The following is a 22,768-nucleotide window of genomic DNA, read 5'->3' as shown; positions in this document are numbered from 1 at the left end:
TTATTGGTCTCCAGTATCACCTTCTTCAATCAACAGGCGTTTGTAGGGATTGTCGTAGGAATTCAATGCATCGAGGTCTTGTAACGTACTTTGAGTCACATTTGATCGTATGAACGCTCTTATAATTTGACTCCCTCATATATGACTCAAGCTTTGTCCTTTGTGTATGTTTGAGTCTGAGTTAAGTTTCATTCCAGACTTGAATTCATCAAGTTACAAGTCCCACTCGACGTTGGTACAGTTGATTTCAAGTGCTCGTTTAAGTCCCGATTTATACTTGGACTCCTTGTGCTGCTCTTGATTCAAGACCCCTCATTCACGTTCAAGCTCTTAGTTCAATTCATTTCACTTTCAAATTGAGATTCGAGTTTGAGTTCTATGTTGGTCCCAAGATGTTGCACAGTTTCGAGTTCCAAGTACATGTTCGAGTGCTTGTTCAGAGTCCTCTTGCCATTTTTGTCTGGCTCAAATTTGTAAGTCTTTAGCAAGTTCAATTATAAATTCAAATTGATTTGGATTTGAGTTTATTTTGATTTATTTTATCTGAATTTGACCTTTATTAATCATTTTGAGCTTTGTTCAGTCTCCTGCTCGTGTTCAATCAAGTTCAACTGTCCACAAGTCACAGTTCATGTTCATGTGAGTCCAATGCTGTTCTTTTGAGTTCGAACAGGTCCGAGTACAATCATGTTTTCACCGAAATTTCGGCAGCCTCCCGACGTCTCCCACGTTCAGGGGAAAACTAAGACAAAACTGGGCCCCTCCAAGCCGGACGATCTTAAGGACAAGCGCGTACTTGTCCCATAGGGATGCTTCGGGCACCGGTTCGAAAATGAGCAATTTATATTTGACCCCTTCTCGCCGTAGGCATTGCACCGGGTTCCCTTCCCACCACGCTAGGAAAAGCGTGCATAGTTGATTTTCGGTCTGGCACACGCCGAAAATGGAGTTTTGTGATTTCCGCCGCAGTCGGCAGGCATCGGCAACGAATTCCCTCCTACCACGTAGAGAACAAGCAGGTATGGTGTCGTCGCCGCGTTGCATAGCATCGGAACGGAAATCTGAGTTTAGAAATTATGCCTTCGGGACCTGTGGCGGTGGAGGCTCGTTGGGCCGAGGCGGGAAGAAACACATCCTTTTTTCTATGTTTTATTGTAATTAGCATTATTATATATATAATTGAATAATTATAATTAATAATTAATATTAATTAAGAATTATTTAACAGATAACTAATTATAATATATAATTAATAATTAACTAATAATCAATCGAGATTAAGTTTTATTATGTATAATAATTTATATAATATTAATTATTACTATAAATTATTCATATTAACACATTAATTTAATTATCAATTAAATAATAATTAGAAAATAATAAATAATTAAATAGGGAGGAGGCAGACGGGAGAGGGCGAGGGAGATTTGTGGCGGTCCACGCCGTTTCCGGCGGCCGATTGGGGAAATCGAGAGAGGGAAGGTAAGAGAGACTTATATTGGTATGTTTTAAGTTAAGAAAATCTTCTCTTTGCTTCATATTTTTGTGAAGAAAAAAATCTAGGGTTTGACAAAAACTTCAAATTTCTTTGGGAAATTGATAGGGAAGATGGAGGGATGATTTTTAAACTTAAAACAAAGTTTTTCCCCAAAATTTTGAAGATGAAAAGTTAGGGTTTTTCATAATTTTGTGAAATCTTAAGAAAGTCCTTTTACGATTTTTGTTTCATATGATATTAGAATGTTTTAATGGGGAAAATTAGGGTCTTAGGAAAAAAATTAGTTCTATATTTTTTTAATTAAAATAAATTCCAAAAATTTAAAGTTAATCTAAGCTATATAATTAGATTTAGAAGAGAGTTTCATATGATTATTAGAATGAAAATTTAATGAATTTTTGGTATCCCTAAAATTGGAGTTTTAATAAATTCAAAAATAGAATTTAATTAAAGTTATTATTGAAATATTCTATGATAAATGCTTAGTATGATTGCTATTTCCATTTAATCTTAGTCTCGATTAGGAGATGCTCGAGCATTAAGCGACGTCGTTTAAGTTTATTGTACTTTTGAGGTAGATCTTGTATTAAAATAATTCATGTTTCTAAATTTATTCTTTATGTTAAATTTCACATGTATACATTATTTGCATTTTTAGATTTCAAGAAATTTAATATTTTTGCCACTTAGTTTTATCGTTACACTAAGTGTTAACCTTTAAGGTAAATATGATGGCATATTTTCTTTACCTGAAATTTAGATAAAAACATGGGAACATTCGAACATGAAACAATTTAAGCATATATGCAATTTATGAATTAACTTAAGCCCTATGATATAATATAATTATTGTATGTGCGTGATGATCCAGAGTCCAAATGATAAAGGACTTCGGAGCCCAACTGGTAAGGAGACCTTGGAGAACATGATAAAGGGGTCTTCGAGCCAATGGTAAAATAATGCAATTTGACTGTGTACTGATCAGTACAACATTGGGTACTTCCGAGATAGGTGGTATTATTTATGATTAAGCATTTATGTTTATTTAAAGATAATTTATGTTGAAAGAAAAGTTTATGAGAAATGAAAAAATTTAAGAAAAATAAAGAGAAATGTTATACAGTATATGCATATTAATGCAACTATGTTTTCTTTATTTTCTCAGATTCTCCTGAATGAAAATTTCATGCATAACGTCTTTTTTTTGTATTGTTCAATAAATTTATGATAAATACATGTTAACCTGCTGAGTGTTTACTAGACCCTGCTTGTGGGAATATTTTTAGGAGAAACTACTAGTAGAGTGATGGCTGAAAGACCATTCTACTACGTTGAAAGGATTCCAGGATGTCATGGGGTTTTTATGTTTCAGTTTTGTAATGTGTTGGTTGATGTGTTATGAACTACTGTATGTTTTTAAGTTTATATTTTTAAAGATTTTTATATTTGATGTTTAAGAGATATATCAATTTGCAAGTTTAGTGGCCCTATCACTACTCTGTTATTTGGATGTTATGTATTTATGTCATTATGAAATGAAAGTTATAAGTGGTTTTCTGTACGAACCGTTATTTGCCCATTGGATCGGCGTTTACAAGAGGGTATCAAGGACAAATGTTTAAGAATACGATCAATATAAAAGAAGGCTATAGAATAATGTTATGGGTCTTAGAATGTATAGTAGAAGTGTGGAATTTTATGAATTTTTTTATTAACGATAATGTGTTTCGTTTTAGAGATATGGATCATGAGCGCAGAATGCCATTGATGGCAATGGAATTGAAGAAAGGGATGGAGCTACCACCTATGCGAACCCTGAGCTACTGCCACTAATGTAAATGTACGGTGAAAACAGGGAGGGCGCTACCTGGCATTACAGATCCTCCAGAGGTGGCAACAACGTCACAATGGAGTCATTTGGCTCAGATGGCTGGCAGCAAGTCTCAGATGAATCAGAACGCCCAGCTCAGCCAGTGGCGTGGGAGTACTCCCAGGATAAGAACTTAAAGCTGTTCAAGAATAGAAGCAGTCCTTTATTTTCAAATGTGCACCTTTTAGAGACAGAGAAATTGGTTGATAAATAATAAAGATTTTGGAAGGTATGGTCTTGCCTAGGATAGGAAGATTACCACTGCTGCCTTATGCTTTGATGGCGAGGCAGAAAAGATGTGAGAAGTCAGTTACAAGAGACTTTTGGAGGGCGAGCTAGCAATAAGTCTCCTGGGAGATTTTGTGAGTATTACGAGATTGGTTTGTGCCCATGTCAGCCAAGAGACAATAAAGACAAGTTTCAACGCAACTGGTTTAAGGGGATCATCCATTTCATAGTAGGAGGCGAATTTACTATAACTGTCTAAATATGCCCTTCACCTGAATACTATGCGAAGAGAAGTGTCATCGCTTTCCTTTCTGGACTAAAATGAAACTATAATAAGGCAGCTCTCCATACCTTTTGGGATTGAAGACTATTCCACTTGGTGGAAAGAGCCAGAAAGGATCGAGATAGACTTACAAGCGATCAGAGGAGTGATGAGGACATCGCTCAGAGATTTACGACACCGTGTACCAGCGACATAATCGTAGACCGACGGCTACATTCAGCGTCTTTACTTCTCTGACGCATTATGTTTTATTCTAATCTGCGTTGTTGGAGTGTACTTTTTGTACATCGAGTCGCCTTTTTTACCCAAAATACTTGAAGATCTTAATCACCAATGTCGTAGGCGATATCAATACTTGTGTCCACAGTGGTTCGTTGTACATACAACATATTCACTGTTGTTATCCACAAGTGTTTGTTTGCAGGGAATCGTTGTATCCACTACAACCTCCTGAAGGTATTTGTAGAAGACCAATTGACATCAGTATCATATCCACCATCTCAGGTGGGATTGCTGATTGTACTTGTTGTAGGGATGGATCTTTCATTATTGGTCTCCAGTATCACCTTCTTCAATCAACAGGCGTTTGTAGGGATTGTCGTAGGAATTCATGCATCGAGGTCTTGTAATGTACTTTGAGTCACATTTGATCGTATGAACGCTCTTATAATTTGAGCTCCCTCATATATGACTCAAGCTTTGTCCTTTGTGTATGTTTGAGTCTGAGTTAAGTTTCATTCAGACTTGAATTCATTAAGTTTACAAGTCCCACTCGACGTTGTACAGTTTGATTTCAAGTGCTCGTTTAAGTCCCGATTTATACTTGGACTCCTTGTGCTGCTCTTGAGTTCAGACCCCATTCACGTTCAAGTCTTAGTTCAATTCATTTCACTTTCAAATTGAGATCGAGTTTGAGTTCTATGTTTGGGTCCCAAGATGTTGCACAGTTCGAGTTCCAAGTACATGTTCGAGTGCTTGTTCAGAGTCTTCTTGCCATTTTGTCTGGCTCAAATTTGTAAGTCTTTGCAAGTTCAATTATAAATTCAAATTGATTTGGATTTGAGTTTATTTTGATTTTATTTTATCTGAATTTGACCTTTAATTAATCATTTTGAGCTTTGTTCAAGTCCCCTGCTCGTGTTCAATCAAGTTCAACGGTCCATAAGTCCACAGTTCAAGTTCATGTGAGTCCCAATGCTTGTTCTTTTGAGTTCAGACAGGTCCGAGTACAATCATGTTTTCACCCGAAATTTCGGCAGCCTCCCGACGTCTCCCACGTTCAGGGGAAAACTAAGAAAAACTGGGCCTCCCTCCAAGCTAGAGAAAAGCGTGCACTCTAGATGCCCTTTTTCAAGGACAACGCGGCCGTAAAATCTTTGTTCCCCCATCACGCCAGAGAAAGGCGTGCATGGGTCTTCGGGCACCGGTTCGAAAATGAGCAATTTTATATTTGACCCCTTCTCGCCGTAGGCATCACACCGGGTTCCCTTCCCACCACGCTAGAGAAAAGCGTGCATGAGTTGGTTTTTAGGTCCGGCACTAACGCCGAAAATGGAGTTTGTGATTTCCCGCCCCGTCGCAGGCATCGCAACGAATTTCCTCCTACCACGCTAGAGAAAAGTATGCATAGGTGATCGTTCGCCGCGTTGCAAGCGTCGGGAACAGAAATCTGAGTTTAGAAATTATGCCTTCGGGACCGGCGGTGGAGGCTCGTGGGTCGAGGCGGGAAGAACACATCCTTTTTTCTATGTTTTATTGTAATTAGCATTAATTATAATAATAATTGAATAATTATAATTAATAATTAATGAAGGGAAGATGGAGGGATGATTTTTAAACTTAAAAACAAAGTTTTTCCCAAAACTTTTGAGATTGAAAAGTTAGGGTTTTTCATAATTTGTGAATTTTAAGAAAGTCCTTTTACGATTTTTGTTTCATATGATATTAAGAATGTTTTAATGGTGGAAAATTAGGGTTTTAGGAAAAAAATTAGTTTTATAATTTTTTAATTAAAATAAATCCAAAAATTTAAGTTAATCTAATTATTAATTAGATTTAGAAGAGAGTTCAATATGATTATTAGATGAAATTTATGAATTTTTGGTATCCTAAAAATTGGAGTTTTAATAAATTCGAAAATAGAATTTAATTAAAGTTATTATCGAAAATATTCTATGATAAATGCTTAGTATGATTGTATTTACATTTATCCTTAGTCGTCGATTAAGGAGATGCCTCGAGCATAAGCGACGTCGTTTAAGTTTACTGTACTTGTGAGGTAGATACTTGTATTCAAAATAAATTCATGTTTCTAAATTTTTCTTTTATGTTAAATTTCACATGTTAACATTATCTGCATTTTTAGATTTCAAGAAATGTTAAATTTTTGCACTTATGTTTATCGTTACATTAAGTGTTAAACCTTTAAGGTTAAATATGATGGCATATTTCTTTAACTGAAATTTAGATAAACATGGGAACATTCGAACATGAAACAATTTAAGCAATATATATGAATTTATGAATTACTTAAGCCCTATGATATATATAATTATTGTATGTGCGTGATGATCCAGAGTACCAAATGATAAAGGACTCTTCGGAGCCAATGGTAAAGAGACTCTTTGGAGAACATGATAAAGGGGCTCTTCGGAGCAAATGGTAAAATAATGATCAAATTTGACTGTGTACCTGATCAGTACAAAACATTGGTACTTCCGAGATAGGTGTATTATATTATGATTAAGCATTTTATGTATTTAAAGAAATGTTATGTTGAAAGAAAAAGTTTATGAAGAATGAAAAAATTTAAGAAAAATAAAAGAGAAATGTTATACAGTATATGCATATTAATGTCAACTATGTTTTCTTTATTTTCTCAGATTCTCCTGAATGAAAATTTCATGCATAACGTCTTTTTTTGTATTGTTTCATAAATTTATGATAAATACATGTTACCTGCTGAGTGTTAACTAACCCTGCTTGTGGGAATATTTTTCAGGAGAAACTACTAGAGAGTGATGGCTGAAAGACCATTTACCTACCGTTGTAAAGGATTCCAGGATGTCAGGTTTTTATGTTCATGTTATGTAATGTGTTGGTTGATGTGTCATGAACTACTGTAATGTTTTAAGTTTATATTTTTAAAGATTTTATATTTGATGTATTAGAGATATATCAATTTGCAAGTTTAGTGGCTCCTATCACTACTCTGTTATTGGATGATTATTGTATTTATGTCATTTATGAAATGAAAGTTATAAGTGTTCTCTGTACGACCGTCTATTCCTGCCCCGTTATTTTGAGCTAATCGGACCAGGTCTTAACAAGAGTGGTATCAGAGACAAATGTTTAAGAATACTGATCAATATAAAAGAGGCTATAGAATAATTGTATGGGTCTTAGAATGTATATAAAGTGTGAATTTTATGAATTTTTTTATTACGATATTGTGTTTCGTTTTAGAGATATGGATCATGAGCAGAATGCCATTGATGGCAATGGAATTGAAGAAGGGATGGAGCTACCACCTATGAACCCTGAGCTTACTGCCACTAATGATAATGTAGGTGAAACAGGGAGGGCGCTACCTGCATTAGCAGATCCTCCAGGAGGTGGCAACAACGTCACAATGGAGTCATTTGCTCAGATGCTGGCAGCAATGTCTCAGATGATCCAGAACGCCCAGACTCAGGCCAGTGGCAGTGGGAGTACTCCCATGGATAAGAACTTAAAGCTGTTTCAAGATATGAAGCATCCTTTATTTTCAAATGGTGTACCTTTAGAGACAGAGAATTGGTTGATAAGAATATAAAAGATTTTGGAAGGTATGTCTTGCCCTGAGGATAGGAAGATTACCCTTGCTGCCTATGCTTTTGATGGCGAGGCAGAAAGATGGTGGAGAAGTCAGTTACAAGAGACTTTTGGAGGGCGAGCTAGCAATAAAGTCTCCTGGGGAGATTTTGTGAAGGTATTAAGAGATTGGTTTGTGCCCATGTCAGCCAAGAGACAAATACAAGACAAGTTCAACAAACTGGTTTAAGGGGATCGTTCCATTTCATAGTATGAGGCAGAATTTACTATACTGTCTAAATATGCCCTTCACCTGATACTAAATGCTGAAGAGAAGTGTCATCGCTTCCTTTCTGGACTAAATGATATAATAAGGCAGCCTCTCATACCTTTTGGGATTGAAGACTATTCCACTTTGGTGGAAAGAGCCAGAAGGATCGAGATAGACTTACAAGCGACTCAGAGGAGTGATGAGGACATCGCTCAGAGATTTAGACACGTGTACCAGCGACATAATCGTAGACCGACGGCTACGATTCAGCGTCTTTACTTCTGACGCATTATGTTTTATCTAGTCTTGTTGTATGCATTATGTTTTATTTAGTTTTTTTGTTTTCCGATTTTACCCCTATGGGGAGTGTCTTGTCATTGTAGCCCGAAGGGCTCATGTTAGAGGCCTATATATAGTGGCCCTATGTGTTGTAGTAAGATGATGAATATTTGAATGAAAATTGTCTTTTGCTTCTTCTTCTTGTGAGATCACTAGAGAGAAGGGAGAGAGAGAGAGAGCTCAAGGTGAGCAAGTGCAAGGTCCACCAGTCGTTGGAAGAGTCCACGGCTCGTGGTTAGTTTACTCCTATCTTACTTGTGTGTTCTTTCATCTTCATTTCCCCAAGTCACTCGCCAGCCCCTTCCTACCCCTCCACCACCGGTTGCTTAACCTCCTCCACCCAATTCATCCTTTAGCACCACCACCTCAATCCCACCCACCAAGCTAGCCCCCCAACCCGACGCCTAGCCGCCCCCTCCCCCCTTTGCCACCGGCCCCCTCATAATTTCCCTTGATTATATTGATTTCAATCACCATAATGACTTTCTAATTTAGAATAAGCATGAGAGGGAAGATTTGAGTTCATTTGAAATTCAAATTTGAATTTCAAGTTCTTTCCATATAGGGAATCCCAAATTAGGAAATTTATCAATTATGAATTCAATTTCAAAATAAATCAAATTGGATTTATTATTCCCTTACCTAATCTACATCACCTATTTGGAAACTCCCATTTTTCTCTCCCCAATCCCCCCTCCACCCCCTCATGAAGCCGCCAACCTCATAATGGGCTTCCCCATTAATTGCCCACTTAATCCCTTAGCCCAATTTGAAATTTGAATTTAGTTTCAAAATGTTTCCCTCCAAATTCACTTAAACTGAAATTAAATTCAGCTTTTCTAATCCCAAACTCCTTCTAATCCAAACCCTAGCCGCCTCCCCTTCTCCTCAAGTCATCCCACACCTCTTCCTCTAACCAAGCCGCCGGCCTCCCTCTCCATCTCCCTCTTCTCACTTTCTTCTCCCTACTCGTACTCTCTCCTCTCTCACATCAATGGTGCATGATTGATACTGAGATCGACCACGGATTTTTATTCGACGAGCAAGGAAGGATAGATATCCTTGGCTCCCCGTTCTTTGACGTCTTCTTTGGCAATGACAAAACTGTTAAAGGGTACATCGACCGCATCTTGTATCAACTAACATTGTCAATTGAAGAGCACCTTCCACTAGGTTGTTGGATAATCATTGGTCATCCACAGCTTCCTCCACCACCAGTTACCTCTCCACCGACGAAGATCCTTGGCGCCATCTTCCTAGTGGTAATCTCTCTCCTCGTGTGCTTCGTCCTCCTCCGCTAAAGCCTAAGAGTGATTGAGTGAGAATGAACTTTAAGTGACCATATCTTGATGTTACACTGTGTATTCTTGTTTACTTGCTATTAGCATTATTATTTTGTTTCGTAGTTATTGAGATTGTCCTGTTATCCTACTTGTAACTTTTGTCATCACTTAATCTCTTATTGAAAATTCTACGAGATTGAATTGAGTGAAGCATAGGTTCTTAAATAGCAAGCTCATGTTCAATATTTATTGTTAAAACCTAAGCAACTCTTGCCGCATGTTTGTGTCACATCAAGGAGGGACTTCTATAAAAGAAAGATCAAGGGCAGACCAAAGCCCGCTCAGTTTGGAGTGTATACTTTGAAGAAACTCAGACCCATCAATTCTGACAGTAATGTTTCAACTGCTATAGTATGCATTAAGTGTGAAAGGATGCATAAGGGAGAGTGCCTCTCCGGCACTAATACTTGCTACCGGTGCCATTAGTAAGGACATATGACAAAGTCTTGCCCTCTTATGGGATAGAAATCTGCTACAGAGGCCAGAACAAGAAATAATACTTAGAGGACAGCTGGTAGGCCAAGAATTGTGGAGTCTACATCATCTGTTTCATCTTAGGGTCAAACTCGTCAGAATGTTCAGCCTCGAGTATATCGATTGTCCCAACAAGAAGCTAAGGGATCTCCTGATGTTGTTACAGATACGTGATTTAATTAGTTGTCAATGAAAATTTTATATGATATTGATGAAAAATGAATGTTATGTTTTATAATGAATATTATGTCTTTATGTGATTAGGAATAATCTTAATGTGTAACAAATCTGTTAGAGTATTGTTTAATATTAGAGCGTCACACTCATTTATTTCAAAGAAATTTGTTAGATCTGCAAGTTTGCTTCCTCCAATCATGTTGAAACCATTATCAGTTCTAATGCCAAATGGAAATCAAATGGAAACCAATAGGGTATGTCATGTGGATTTGAGGATAGGTGATGAGAACTTAAAAGAAGATTTAATTGTTTTTCCATTGTCTAAATTTGATATAATTTTAGGCATGGATTGATTATCTTGTCATTTCGTGACTATAGATTGTAACAAGAAGGATGTTAGATTTCAAATGCCAGGAGTGAAGGAATTTAAATTTCAGGGAGATAGAGGAATAACTGCTATTATGGTTTCGTCCTTAAAGGCTTACCAATTGTTGAGGAAAGAATATGAAGACTTTTTGACCTATGTTAAGGAGGAGAAGAAAGCAGAAAGAGAGCTGAAAGATATTCCAGTTGTTAAGGAATATCCAGAAGTATTTGCAGATGATTTGTCTGGCATACCTCCAAGTAGGAAAATAGATTTCTCTATTGAATTGGTGACAGAGATGAACCTATTCCTAAAGCCCCTTATAGAATGATAATAAAAAAATTGAAGGAGTTGAAGGATCAATTGCAAGAGTTGCTGGATAAGTGATTCATCATGCCTAGTACCTCCCCTTGAGGTGCTCCTGTACTGTTCGTGAAGAAGAAGAATGGAAGCTTAAAACTCTGTATAGATTACAAAGAATTGAACAAGCTGACACTGAAGAATAAATATCCTTTCCCAAGGATAGATGATCTGTTTGGTTAGAAGGTGCTTCAGTGTTTTCAAATATTGATTTGAGGTCAAAGTATCATCAACTCAGGATTCGAGAAGAAGATATAGCAAAGACAACATTCAGTACTTATGATATTATGAATTTGTGGTGATGCATTTTGGTCTTACAAATGCCCCTAATGTGTTTATGGACCTCATGAATAGAATCTTTAAACTATTTTTAGATCTATTTGTGATTGTGTTCATAAATGATATTCTGGTTTACTCTCCAGATTAAGAGATGCATGCAAATCATTTAAAGGCTGTGTTACTGGGATTAAGAGGAAATAAATTATATGCTAAGTTCTCCAAGTGTGAATTTTGGCTGAAGAGTGTGACCTTTCTAGGGCATGTGATCATTAATGGAATGATTTCTGTGGATCAACATAAGGTGCAAGCTATAGCAAATTGGCCTCGACTAGCTACAGTGATAGATGTCAAGAGTTTTTTGGGTTTAGCTAGCTATTACAGAAGATTTGTTGACGGATATTTGTAAATTGCTATGCAACTATCTAGATTGACTCAGAAAGCAGTGAAGTTTGAATGTACAGCTCAGTGTGAAGATGCTTTTCAGAGGTTAAAATAATATTTGATAACTGCTCCAATGTTGACTATTCCTTCAGGGTCAGATAGATTTCAACTCTATAGTGATGCCTCACATAAAGGATTGGGTTGTGTACAGATGCAGAATGGAAGAGTCATTGCCTATGTTTCTAGACAATTGAAAAATCATGAAAGGAATTATCCAACCCATGATCTGGAGTTGGCTGCAGGGATTTTTGCCTTAAAGATCTGGATGCATTACTTGTATGGAGTAAGATATAAAGTTTTTACTAACCACCATAGTTTGAAATATATTTTCACACAGAAAAAATTGAATTTAAGGCAAAGGAGATAGCTATAATTCATTAAGGATTATGAGTTGGACATTCAATATCATCCGGGTAAAACAAATGTGGTTGTAGATGCCTTGAGCAGGAAGAATTATGGTAGTACATAGTGGATGATTACACAGTAGCAGGAATTGATAAAATATTTGGAGAAGTTAAAAATTTTAGTGCTACAACCCAATGATGAAAAAATTGTGAGATTAAATCAAATGATAATGCAATCAACATTGAAGGACAGAGTACGAGAAGCTTTGCCATATGATACAGATTTTAGGAAGATAATAGATATGGTTAGTGCGGGACACATTGAAGAATTTAGGCTTGATACTGAAGGATTGCTACGTTATAGGTGCAGATTATGTATTCCAGATGTTGGAGACTTAAGGAAGGAAATTCTTCAGGAAGCTCATTATTCAAATTATACCATTCATCCAGTCCATAATAAAATGTATTAGGACTTAAAAGAAGTGTTTTGGTGGCTAGGAATGAAGAAGAGTATGGCAAAAGTAGTGGCTAAATGTACTTCTTGCCAAATGGTTAAGGTAGAACATCAGAAACCAGGAGGATTATTGCAGCCCTTACCTATACTCGAATGGAAATGGGACGGCATTGTCATGGATTTTGTGGTTGGTTTAATCAGGTCCATAAGATGATGTGATGCTTTATGGGTAATAATTGATAGATGATAGGCTAACTAAGTCTGCACACTTTTTATCTATCAAACAATCTGATGCAGTTGAGAAATTGATAAACCTGTATGTTAGTGAAATTGTCATATTACATAGGGTACCAAAGTCTATAGTATTAGATCGGGATTGAAGATTCATCTCCAGACTGTGGAGGAAGGTTCATGAGGCAATGAGTACTAGACTTACATTATGTACATCTTTTCACCCTTAAACAAATGGTCAATCAGAAAGAACAATTCAGACTCTAGAAGATTTTCTCAGGTTATGTTTACTTGACTTTGGTGGTAAGTGGGAGACATATATATCACTAATTGAGTTTGCATGTAATGACAGTTTTCAATCAAGTATAACTATGGCTCCCTATGAAACTTTGCATGGGAGAAAGTGTAGAACTCATTTATGTTGGGCTGAGACAGGAGAAATAAATATTATTGGGGATGATTTAGTAGATGATGCTACATAAAAGATAAAGTTGATCCATGACAAATTGAAAGCTGTGCAGGATAGACAGAAGAAATATTATGATGTCAAGCATAGATCAGTGGAATTTGATGTTGGTGAATTTGTATTTCTCAAGGTTAGTCCAATGAAGGGTGTGAAGAGATTTGACAAAGCAGGAAAATTGAGTCCACAGTATGTAGGTTCTTTCGAAATTTCAGAAAGGATTAAAAAGGTGGCCTACAGGTTGATTCTGCCAAGTCACATGAGTGTAGTACATAATTTATTCCACCTCTTCTTAGAGGAAGTACATTTCAGATGGAGCTCAAAAAAACAGTACTAAATTAATGGATATTTAACCGGAATTGACTTTTGTAAAAGAACCTGAAAGGCTCATAGATTATAGTGTGAAGCAGCTACGAAGCCGGCAGATCCCTTATGTTAAAGTTCTGTGGAAGCATGGATCTGAAAAGGATGCAACTATGGAGGAGTAAAAAATTAGGGAGAATTATCCTCATCTGTTTGGCTAAGGTATAGTTTTAATTTATGGTATTGCTTTTAAATTTTGAGGACAAAATTTTTATTAGTAGGGGGGAGGGGGTTGGGGCAAGAGGGATTGGGTGGGGTGGATTTACTTCCAAGTGGGGGAGTTCCTTTATTGGAAGTAAATTAAGTAGGTGGGGCTAGGGGAGGGTTCGACCAAAAGGCTCAAATCTCTTAATATGCAACTTAGCCTAAACGAAAGTGACCGCTCTTACGTTTTGATTCATCGTTTTATTTGCTAATAGTTTTATTTGTTATTTCTCTAATCAATAAGTTGTGCAAACTCTTAATAAAATCATTGCAAGCATTGTAGTCCTACATCATATGGTCTCACACCCACCCTTCGATTGCTTCTTTGTTTAAATGAATTTCCTTCCTACTTTGTTGGAAACTTATGGCAATTCATTAAATTGGGATTATGGAAGATTTTCTGCTGCTAGAATTCTAGATGGATGATTTGAAACTTGTAATTTTTATTTGAATTATGCTGAATTTATTATTTTTGAATTGATTTCTAGTAAAATTGGGTAGTTTTTAATTTCTGGCATTTGAAGCCTATCAATAGGATCTCAAGGCAAGAAAGAAAACCAGCGAGCATCAAATACTGAGAAAATTTTAATTTTTCTCTCTTCTTGTGTCTTTATAGGGTTTGTGTTTTTCATGTGATTCAACAGGTGCGGACGACTACTCGTGAAGGAGCAAACTGAATGACATTAAGTGTGCCATGATTCCACTAATTTGTTTAAGATCCACTTGTACGCAATTGAAATGACTTTTCTGCACAGCAGCCAGCACTCTGGAAATAGGAGCTTCCAAAAATTAGTTAAATTTCCAGACGGAGAAGTAAATCACAGCGTTTTGTTCTTGGTCTTAATTTCCTTTTGCTTTTACATTCTTAATTAATTTTTTCCTCATCTAAATTCTCACTTGTTCAGGAATTTGTTCATCCCGATTGTTTTAAACCTAAATAAACCAAGCAGAACAGCACATTCCACCTGAAATGTGCTTAACATTTGTTTAACCCCCATATCAAACAGCAGAAGAATACAAAAAAGTCATACTAACCATAGTAATACAAAATCCATCATATAAATGGGACTTGATACAGCGTGGATATAATTTAGTCTATTTGTTGTGGTGATATGTAGCTTGCCTGGAGTGATGCACTGCAAAGGAAGAATTGTTGCTTCAGCCTTAGAATCTTTCCATTTTCTGTAGTATCACCAGGGTATAGGACCGCACATATCTAAGATGAAACAATTTGAAATTGGTGAATAAAGTAAGTAAAAAGATGAAAACTATCACGAGAAGATGCACACTAAGATTAAGTTCTAGGGATGAACCATATCAGATAATCGAGAAAAAGATACTTGGGTACTCGGATATCATGTAGAACAGAAATCAAATTATGGCAGATTAAATCAAGCAAAGCTTCATTCAATTCTGACCCCAAAAAACAAGGTGAAGACAAATATGACCCAAAGATGCCAACAATTTATCAAAAGATCCCTAAATCAGACCATGCTGTTCATGTACCTGAATTTAGTGAAGGCTAGCACAGAGCACAACAGAATACCTGCTGAGCTTTAGAGTGCAGCAAAGCGGCTGATTCATACTGTCCATCATTGAACTGAAATAGATTGAAATCTTCAGCACGAGCTTTTGCATCCCATAGGCGAAGGCTTATTGCATTTTTTGTTTTGTACCCAGGAATAGGAATATCATAAGCAAGTGCTTGAAGTACCTCTCCTCCAACCCATTTTCTACTGCTAGAATCAGAACAGCCAATGTTAGTAGGAACTCAATAGCTATTCATAGGACAGGTGTTCAGTGAAGTGTGCATGAATTATTCTATCTGGCAGAACATCCGTTCGAAGGAGCATAGACAACATAAATAAAATAAATGAACCTGTTGAAGTTTTGCAAGGATATTGACAAAGCTAGAGATACGAGTATGGTAAATATGTCTTCATGCTTCTTACTCAGTGCACAGTATTTAACCTAAAATCTGCTTAAAGCACATTTGTAACTTATTGTCGATGCAAGGACAGACCCTACCCATTATTTATTCATTTCTTTTTCACGTTTGTTTCTCTTCTCTTTTGTATTTTCTTAATGCAATTTTTCATGAAAACTAAACATGAGATATGGGTATGCATTATTGTATTGCATAGACGGCTGTGCTAAGCCCTGAACAGGAGGGTTTCTATCTAGAATATCACATTCCAAGCATAAAACCAACAATTTGGAATCAGCTTTATGAATCCTCCTTTAACATTCACTAGTGTTGACATCAAGATGAATTGTTAAATTTAATATGCATTAGTCATTGTGAATAAATTCTAACTATATTATCTTTGCTCTTCTCATTTTCTTTATAATCCATCCACATCAATTGATTATGTATTCTATTAGTACAATGTGTTTAAATTTGATATCATTTTCTCATATTCTCTTATATTTTATTTGAGCCCATACTTAAGCAAGTCCCCTGGGGCAAACTTGCACATATAAGTAGGGATGTCAAACATGTCATTTTCATTCAACTTTGAGGTTCATTTATGAGCCGCTAAAGTTCAATTCTATTATTTTGAAATTTTATGCAACTTTGCTATATTTTCAAGCATTGTCTTACATTTTTGCACTCTATGTTCATCATTTTGATTTCTTTATCTCATTATTATGCATCTTATTGCACTTATTTTTACACACGATGATAAGTTTGTATGAAATCTAATAGTGCTTTTATGTCCCATTGAGAGTAGGTATTGAAAGTATATTATTTTGTCAAGCAAAAAGCGCAAGGTACGATTACAACGCGCCTTGTGCGCGCTCACCGGCGGCTGCCAGCGGTTGACCGGCCGGTTCGTCCTCCTATGCACGTTCGGGTCTGATTTTTGGCCCGTATAGTCCGAATCGAAAGTTTTTGGGGACCCAGGACTGTTTTTCGATGTTTTGGATCCAATTTTGGCACTTTCGAAGCTCAACAGAGCCTCTATAATCAATTTCGGGCACTTCCAAATGATTTGGAGTTTCAAGTTGCGGAAAAAAATTCACCAAAATCTTTGATATATATATTTTTGCACTTCGCAGGCTTCGATATCCGAAAATAAGGGAGCAACTGATATATCATCAAAAAAATTATATTGATCGGGTATAAATCTCGAGGAAAAATCAAGTTGGAAAGGTTCGGGTCTGATTTTTGGCCCGTATAGTCCGAATCGAAAGTTTTTGGAGACCCCAGGACTGTTTTTCGATGTTTTGGATCCAATTTTGGTACTTTCGAAGCTCAACAGAGCCTCTATAATCAATTTCGGGCACTTCCAAATGATTTGGAGTTTCAAGTTGCGGAAAAAAATTCACCAAAATCTTTGATATATATATTTTTGCACTTCGCATGCTTCGATATCCGAAAATAAGGGAGCAACTGATATATCATCAAAAAAATTATATTGATCGGGTACAAATCTCGAGGAAAAATAAAGTTGGAAAGTTCCAAAATTAAATTTGGGACCATTCGAACTCCGATTTCAGCAAACTTATAGTCGAACTGAACGTCTCGAAAATACGAACCCAACGACACCAAATTCGACTCAATCCAAGCCCAAATGGGTCCAAATCGAATACCTAAAGCACTTTTGGAAAGTTCAAACCATAAATTGGATAACTAAACGACTTCCAAACATGACATGCTTATAGTTGAATCGAGCGGCTAGACAAGACAAATCCAACGAGCCCAAAATCGTTGAATTATGATATCATTAAGACATTCAAATGTCCAGAAAACGGTCAACGATCAAGGGGATCAACATCGGCCGTCCATTCAAATCACTCTTAACTTACCCTTGATCTTCCTCCTATTTATTGGTCATGCCACTCCCAAAAAAGTGCAATGACAATCAAACTGAGCATATGTTTAATTCTCCTAAATATACATATCTCATTCACACACTTCTAGGTTTCTTAGATTATGTCAAATCTGATTTTTAAAGCTTCCCAGAAGTCTTAGGAAACAATCTTCCCTCTCCAAATGAAACAAAAACATTCATACAAACGTTAGGGAACTCTCTTTCCTATGCACTTATCCTTTATACATGATGTTTGGAGCCTTCTCAAGGCTCCAAATGTTAGATTGTATGAATTTTAGTTGTACTTTAGGAACTACAACCAATCATCATCCCCTTTTCATTTGTTGATGACACAAGATTAGCAAATGAACCTTTTGAGGCTTCTTAAGCCTTCAAACATATCATTACATGAGTCCTTTAAACTTAGAGCCAAATTTTAAGTTTCCTCAGTTTATTTGTTGACACACAAAGACAACAAATGATTTCCTTTATCGTTGCTTTCCAAACTCACATGGAGGCTTCCAAATAACCTCTAAAGAACCTAAAGAAAGCATTAGTAAACCTCAGGGTCAAATCCTAGGTTCATTTAATTTGTTTGTTGAAACACAAAGTTAGCAAATAATAATCCATCTCTTTCATGCATAACTTTTGGAATCTCCTCAAGGTTCCAAATGTTATATGGCATGAAGTTGTTAAACCGGTCCACTGGACCTGTCCAACTGGTACATACCAGACCTGCTTACGAACAACAAAGGCGAAAGAGTCCGCCTCCTACATGCCGATCAAATCGAACGGAGCAAGAAGAGCAGATTAAGAAGGGTTTGGGAGAAATTTAGGAGGGAAATTTGAATGCAGGGACTGTTTAGAGATTTCCTTTTTAATTATATGCATTAAATAGTTTGTTTTCTTAGGGTTAGGACATCTTGAATTTGGCTGAAATTTGAGATATCTTATTTTTAGGTTTTTGGGCTCTAGTGGCATCAAGAGATTTGGGAGAGATTGATACTCCTCTCAAATTGAGAATCAATTGTATCTTGCTATTTTCTTCTGTTTGTTTGTGTTCTTGCAATAAAATTCATGTTTTTCTCCGATTTTCCATTGGATTTGTGAAAATCTCTTGCTGTTTTGACGAGATTGATAGGAATTACTTGAAATCTTCAAATGTTTTCTATCAGAAGTCTCTTGAACTTTGAATCAAATTCTTAGTTCTTCTATCTTATTCGTTGGAACACAAAACTAATGGGTAATCTTCTAGACGTGGAATTCAAAGTCTAGTCTTCATCATTTACTTAGCTCAAATTAAGCAAGTGCTCACCTTTCTTTGAATATCAAACGTTGGAAGGGTAAAATCCTATAACCCTTGAGTCATAGAAAGAGGGAATTAAATATGCAATTTATGGATTGATGAATATTCCTTGAAAATTTGGGAAGGACTCCAAATTTTTGCAAGCAAAAACAAGACCTTTCTAGGAAATATAAATTATACGAAACTCACAAAAACTAGACAAAATACATACTAAAAAAATAACTTTCATATTATAATAGACTCTTACAAACTTGGACAAAAACACCTTACAAACTTGGACACAAACTCCTAAAGTTGCATTTCATCGAGAAGAAAGATACAAGTGGAGTGGTACTTGTTGAGAGAAGAAAGAGGTTAGAAGTCGAGAAGAAACATAGCTCGCAAGCTATAGAGAGAAGAAGAGGAAGAGGTGGCATAGCTCGCAAGCTATCCAAGCAAAGAAGAAAAACCTCTCAGGTTTTTATCCAAAAATTTCATTTTTTTCCATTCTTTTTTCATCCCAAAACATCTCTATTATATAGGCAATTGAAAGAAGACAAACAGCCACAACACCTCCAACCAAATCCAATCAGATTTGGAGAAATGAAAGGCCAAAAGACACCAAATGAAAGGCCAAAAGACAGCAAACAGACAACAGAAATTCTGCACAGAAAAACAGGGAAACAATCCACGGAAAACCCACCAGCAGGCCATGGGAAGCCAGCCAACAAGGTACCCGAAGAGCCAGCACATAAGACAAGGCAGCAGTTCACGGGAAAAACAGCCAGGAGGGGAAAACCGAGAGGGAGGACCACGAGAACAACAACAGGCAGCAAAAACCAAGAAGACAAAGGGAAGGGAAGAGACATTAGTGGGGAAACCAAAGAGTCATTAGAGAGGGGAGTATAGGAGGGGGGGATGAATCTAGATTTGGCAATAAATACACAAATTATGAGCTGAATAATAAGAATAGACTCATTAATGAACTGACTCTAGTAGAACTTACAAAAATTTCAACTCAACTTGTTTTGAACCCCCCCCCCCTTTTGCTACATCAGATTCTCCCCCACTTAAAAAGGCTCATCTCCTGATGAGGAAGCTTTAAATTTCTTCTGAGGAGGTAACGAAGGCGCCTCTAGCTCTTGAATTTGGGTTTCATATTTCTTCAGGATCTTCTCACGTTCTTGCTTGAATTGATCTTGTAATAGTTTCTTTTTCTTCTCGAATTTCTCATCACATAAGTTCATCCATCTTTGTATCTTGTAAAGTTCATTTTGAATTAGATCTGTTGAATCTCCATCTGTCCATCGGAAGCGGGACTTCAAGATCTTCTGGCTTGCATTCTTCCACTTGATCACTATTTTTATATTTTTCCATTTTTTCTAAAAAGACTCAACAAAACTTAAATCACTTGACATCAAGACTCACACAACAAACCGGGATTTGCTAACCCGCTCTGATACCAAATTAATGCGAGCAAAAATTTGGGAAAGGCCCCAATTTTTTTCAAGCAAAAACAAGACCTTTCTAGGAAATAGAAATTATACGAAACTCATAAAAACTAGACAAAATACATACTAAAAAAACAACTTTCATGTTATAATAGACTCTTACAAACTTAGACACAAACACCTTACAAACTTGGACACAAACTCCTTACAAACTTGGACGCAAACTTCTAAAGTTACATTTCATCGAGAAGAAAGATACAAGTGGAGTGGTACTTGTGGAAAGAAGAAAGAGGTTAGAAGTCGAGAAGAAACATAGCTCGCAAGCTATAGAGAGGAGAAGAGGAAGAGGTGGCATAGCTCGCAAGCTATCCAAGAAAAAAAGAAAAACCTCTCAGGTTTTTATCCAAAAATTTCATTTTTTTCCATCCTTTTTTCATCCCAAAACATCTCTATTATATAGGCAAATGAAAGAAGACAAACAGCCACAGCACCTCCAACCAAATCCAATCAGATTTGGGGAAATGAAAGGCCAAAAGACACCAAATGAAAGGCCAAAAGACAGCAAACAGATAGCATAAATTATGCACAGAAAAACAGGGAAACAAGCCACGGAAAACCCACCAGCAGGCCACGGGAAGCCAGCCAGCAAGGGACTCGAAGAGCCAGCACAAGAGACAAGGCAGCAGTTCACGGGAAAAACAGTCAGGAGGGGAAAACCAAGAGGGCGGACCACGGGAATAGCAACAGCCAGTAGAAACCAAGAAGACAAAGGAAAGGGAAGAGACACTAGTGGGGAAACCAAAGAGTCTTTAGAGAGGGGAGTAAAGGAGGGGGGAATGAATCTAGTTTGGCAATAAATACACAAATTATGAGCTGAAATAATAAGAAGAGGCTCATTAATGAGCTGACTCTAGTAGAACTTACAAAAATTTCAACTCAACTTGTTTTGACCCCCCCTTTGCCTACATCATCTTCTCTCCATGGTGATCACTCCAAATGTATCATTCTTCTCGATGAATGCAAGCATCTTTAGGTGTGGTATTTGTTCGTGTTTGTAAGAGTCAGAAGTTGTAAGTGTCTTTCTATTATGATATAAAAGTATCTTTTGTAGTATTTATGCAATTTTCTATTATCTAGGAAGTATTACTATTTGCTTGCAAAAATTTGGGAAGGGCCCCAAATTTTTGCTCGCATCAGAAGAAGAGGTTAGAAGATGAGACGAAGAGAGGCATAGCTCGCAAGCTATCCTAGAAGAGAAGAAGAGGAGAGGTGGAACAAGCTCGCAAGCTTTTGCAACAAAACCCGCAGGTTTCTATTCCAAAAATCTCATCATAAGCAACTCTTTTTAGGCCTCAAAACAGCACTATATATAGAAAGAAAGGGGAGCTAAACAACCACCATAATCTCTAATTAAATCAATTAAAAGGAGCAATTGAAAGGACAAAAATTCAGTCCAGATTTGTGTCCAGAAACAGTCTAGAAATTTGTCCCAAAACAGCACAGAAGTTCTGCACAGAAAACAGGGAAAATTCCATGGAATTCCCCCCTAAACAGCCACGGGAACCCAGCCAGCAAGGGACCCGAAAAATCAGCACAGGAGACAAAGCAACAGGCCACGGGAAACCAGTCAGCAAGGGACCCGAAAAGCCATCACAGGAGACAAAGAGGTAGAGCACGGGAAACCAACCAACAAGGGAAAACCGAGAAGGCAAAGGGAGGGGAAGAGGCACAAGTCCACTCCATAATAAACTCCTTGAAATAATAGCATACCTTTTTGATTTAATGAGCTATGAAGTGCATTTATTCCACCATTTATTGAGCTAAATAAGTAGAAGAGGCACATTAATGAGCTAATTTTAGAAGCTCAACAAAATTTAAAAACTCAACTTATTTTGACCCCCCCCCCCCTTGCCTACATCACGTACCCATTCAAATCTTCATGTTATTTTATCTTCTACTCTTATTTTTGTTGACCTCCATATAAGAAACCAAAAGAGAAACGAGAGAGAGATCGGGAATACCTTGTATCCCGCCGAAAGCCCGCGCAAATACTGTAGAAATCCCGTTGAATCCAGGAATTCCTTCAAAACTACTGTAGACGCGGCGCCGTTCGCGTCTGTCTCCGCGATTCCTGCTCAAACTCCGCTCGAGGGGGGGCTCATGCTCTTCGTTAAATACCGGACCAAAGCCCCCATTCTCTGCCTGCTCTCGACTCCAAGTTACGATCCCATCTTCCGACCTCCCTCTTCTCTCACAAAGCTCACGATCGCTGCTTCTCCGACTCCTCTTCCCACATCCCACGACACTCTCGGCTCTTCTCCTACGCACGATTCTTCCCCCTCTTCCATTCGCTACCCACACGGAAGTCCGCTCCCTGCTTCCTCTGTCCGACCGCAAACCTCTCCTGGATCACGATTCCTCTCGTAGCTCTTG

General features: G+C 37.2%; 1 protein-coding gene across 3 annotated transcripts in view; it reads right to left on the bottom strand.

Annotated features, from left to right (window-relative positions):
• Window positions 1-22,768, bottom strand: part of LOC110111898 (alpha-glucan phosphorylase, H isozyme) — a 50,956-nt gene that overhangs the window by 15,785 nt on the left and 12,403 nt on the right. For 2 of the 3 annotated variants that reach the window (XM_020843956.2, XM_020843958.2), the window contains 2 exons: window positions 15,328-15,520; window positions 14,905-14,997 (listed from right to left, as the gene is read on the bottom strand). In XM_020843956.2, the coding sequence (XP_020699615.1) occupies window positions 14,905-14,997; window positions 15,328-15,520 (286 nt within the window). The remainder of the gene's footprint in view (window positions 1-14,904; window positions 14,998-15,327; window positions 15,521-22,768) is intronic. The other variant, XM_020843957.2, reaches the window with a different exon arrangement.

Source organism: Dendrobium catenatum, unplaced genomic scaffold (assembly GCF_001605985.2).
Source record: "Dendrobium catenatum unplaced genomic scaffold, ASM160598v2 fragScaff_scaffold_621, whole genome shotgun sequence".
NCBI lineage: Eukaryota > Viridiplantae > Streptophyta > Magnoliopsida > Asparagales > Orchidaceae > Dendrobium > Dendrobium catenatum.
Note: the sequence above shows the minus strand (reverse complement) of the source record. Positions and strands in the feature narration are given on the sequence as shown.